Here is a 2158-nt window from a genome sequence, read left to right as displayed (position 1 = left end):
AAGATAGGGACAGACTTTTTAGCCAGGCCTGTTGCGACAAGACAAGGGGGAATGGTTTTAAACTAAAAGAGGGTAGATTTAGACTACATAGAAGAAAGAAATTTTTTACAATGAGGGTGGCGAAACACTGGCACAGGTTGCACAGGGAGGTGGTAGATGCCCCATCCCTGGGAACATTCAAGGTCAGGTTGGACGGGGCTCTGAGCAACCTGATCTAGTTGCAGATGTCCCTGCTCATGGCAGGGGGGTTGGACTAGATGACCTTTAAAAGGTACCCTCCAACCCAAACTATTTATGATTCTATGATTAGCAAAGGTTCTTTTGCCAGTACAGCCTCAGTCAAAAGCCTCACCACTTGACAAAGCAATTATCTCCCATCTGCCAAATACGACATTTAAACTTCCATATTCTCTGACCAAGGCTATTGGATATTACAAAGTTTCTTTTAGCTAAACAGGAAGATCCTAAGGCTACGTTTTGGTTTTGAGAAGCACGTATAGAGTAGTAGAGCCTATGAGAGCCCCTTCTGGACAATTGTGTGAGACTTCCAGAATGCATTACATATGCTTGAAAAAACACAGGGAGGACATCTTACCAGTTTGCAAATCATTGTGGTTGCATTTCCCTTGCTGGTGTCCTGGAAGAGAGAGAAAGTCACTGTCAGTTCTGAAAACATGAAATAAGATTAAACCCTTAAAATGACAAGACCTTCCAAAGATTAGGTTAAAAAAAAAAAAATCTTTACAGGGATAAAACCATGGGGAGGGAGAAGCCTAATAAAAAAAATACACTAAATGAATAAAGACTCTTCTACAGCCACTTTTGCTATGTACTTTGCTAAATTTTTCCTTTGAGAGGAGAAGGAATGCACTCAAAACAAATTTTCTCCATCTTCCCCAGATCTGGCCTCAAGAAGTACAGAGCCCCCAATTGCTCTGTTACCTCTCCTTAAGGAGAAGAGGATTTTTTAAAGATAGCTTTTTCTTAAGAGGCTTCTCTGAAGAGGTGACTTAAAATGTCCCTAGCTACATCTTATAGATAAGTTTGATGCTAAGAAATTTTCCAGAAGATTTCCAATTACTCCTCTCAGGTAAAAAAAAAAACTCAGTGAGTTGCAGTTTCCTTGTGATAACTGCCTCATGGCTGCAGCACAAAAGACTACGAATTAGTCCTTAAGTACCCAATTTTCCAACCTGCTCAGTGTCAACTTCTGTATCCTGTTTTTCTTCTTCCATTGTAATTCAAAAACATTATTCAAGCTCAAAAGAGTATAAAAATGAATTTTATAGAGACTTTGGGTGACAGGGGCAAGACTACAGTCCAGACAAACAGGAAGCTTCTGTCCTGCAAAACTCTTATGCAATGCAGGAGAAAAATAAATGGAAGAGATATCTGTAGCAACCCTGCAGGAAACAAAGGGCTGAACTATGAAGTTCCTTTTTCCCCTCATGAGCTCTGAAGCGCTATGAAAATGGAGTATTAGACAGCATAACCCATGGAAGGCTTTATTTAACTAGGGGGATGGTATTAGGATGTTACAAGTCCTATGATGTAAACCAGAAGGTGTTTACATAGGCATTATCTCAGTAGCAAGACATCAGAACAGCACGGAAGAAAACAGCAATAGGAATAGGTACAGAAGTAGGAAAAATATAGTATTAGTATTGAATTTTTTTCTTCCTAGCTGGTATGAGTCTTACCTGCTCGTTTTTTGGTCATACAAATCACACCTGCTATGACTGATCCCACCAGTAACACACAGATCCCAGTGATACACCAGTAGAGCCATATAATCATATCACCTGCAGTACAAAAATAACACCAGTAGAGCCATATAATCATATTACCTGCAGTATAAAAATAGCACTGAGACATTGCTTTACACAAATAGAGTTTCACCAAAGAACAGAAGTTTCCTGAGCAGCAGGGGCGAAGGGAGAAGGACCCTGGCTCTGCCCAAAACGATGGGTAGTCCAGCACTTCCCCCTTACAACATACCACAGTCACTTCTCAAAACAAATTCCTGCTTTCATGATGATGCTCTACACCATAAACTTGCTCCACAAAAAACCATATGTGCAGCTGTAGTGGTTTAACCCGGCAGGCAGCCAAACACCACACAGCCGCTCGCTCACTCCCCGCCCCCTGCAGTGGGGCA

General features: G+C 41.2%; 1 protein-coding gene across 1 annotated transcript in view; it reads right to left on the bottom strand.

The window, feature by feature from the left end:
• Nucleotides 1–595: 595 nt before the first annotated feature.
• Nucleotides 596–2158, bottom strand: part of LOC104077429 (interleukin-17 receptor A-like) — a gene marked incomplete at its 3' end in the record, with an annotated part of 20948 nt that continues 19385 nt past the window's right edge. Inside the window, exons 11-12 of the mRNA XM_009578673.1 lie at nucleotides 1701–1802; nucleotides 596–637 (exon numbers count right to left, since the gene is read on the bottom strand). Coding sequence (XP_009576968.1) covers nucleotides 596–637; nucleotides 1701–1802 — 144 coding nt within the window. The remainder of the gene's footprint in view (nucleotides 638–1700; nucleotides 1803–2158) is intronic.

Source organism: Fulmarus glacialis, unplaced genomic scaffold (genome assembly GCF_000690835.1).
Source record: "Fulmarus glacialis isolate BGI_N327 unplaced genomic scaffold, ASM69083v1 scaffold3205, whole genome shotgun sequence".
NCBI lineage: Eukaryota > Metazoa > Chordata > Aves > Procellariiformes > Procellariidae > Fulmarus > Fulmarus glacialis.
Note: the sequence above shows the minus strand (reverse complement) of the source record. Positions and strands in the feature narration are given on the sequence as shown.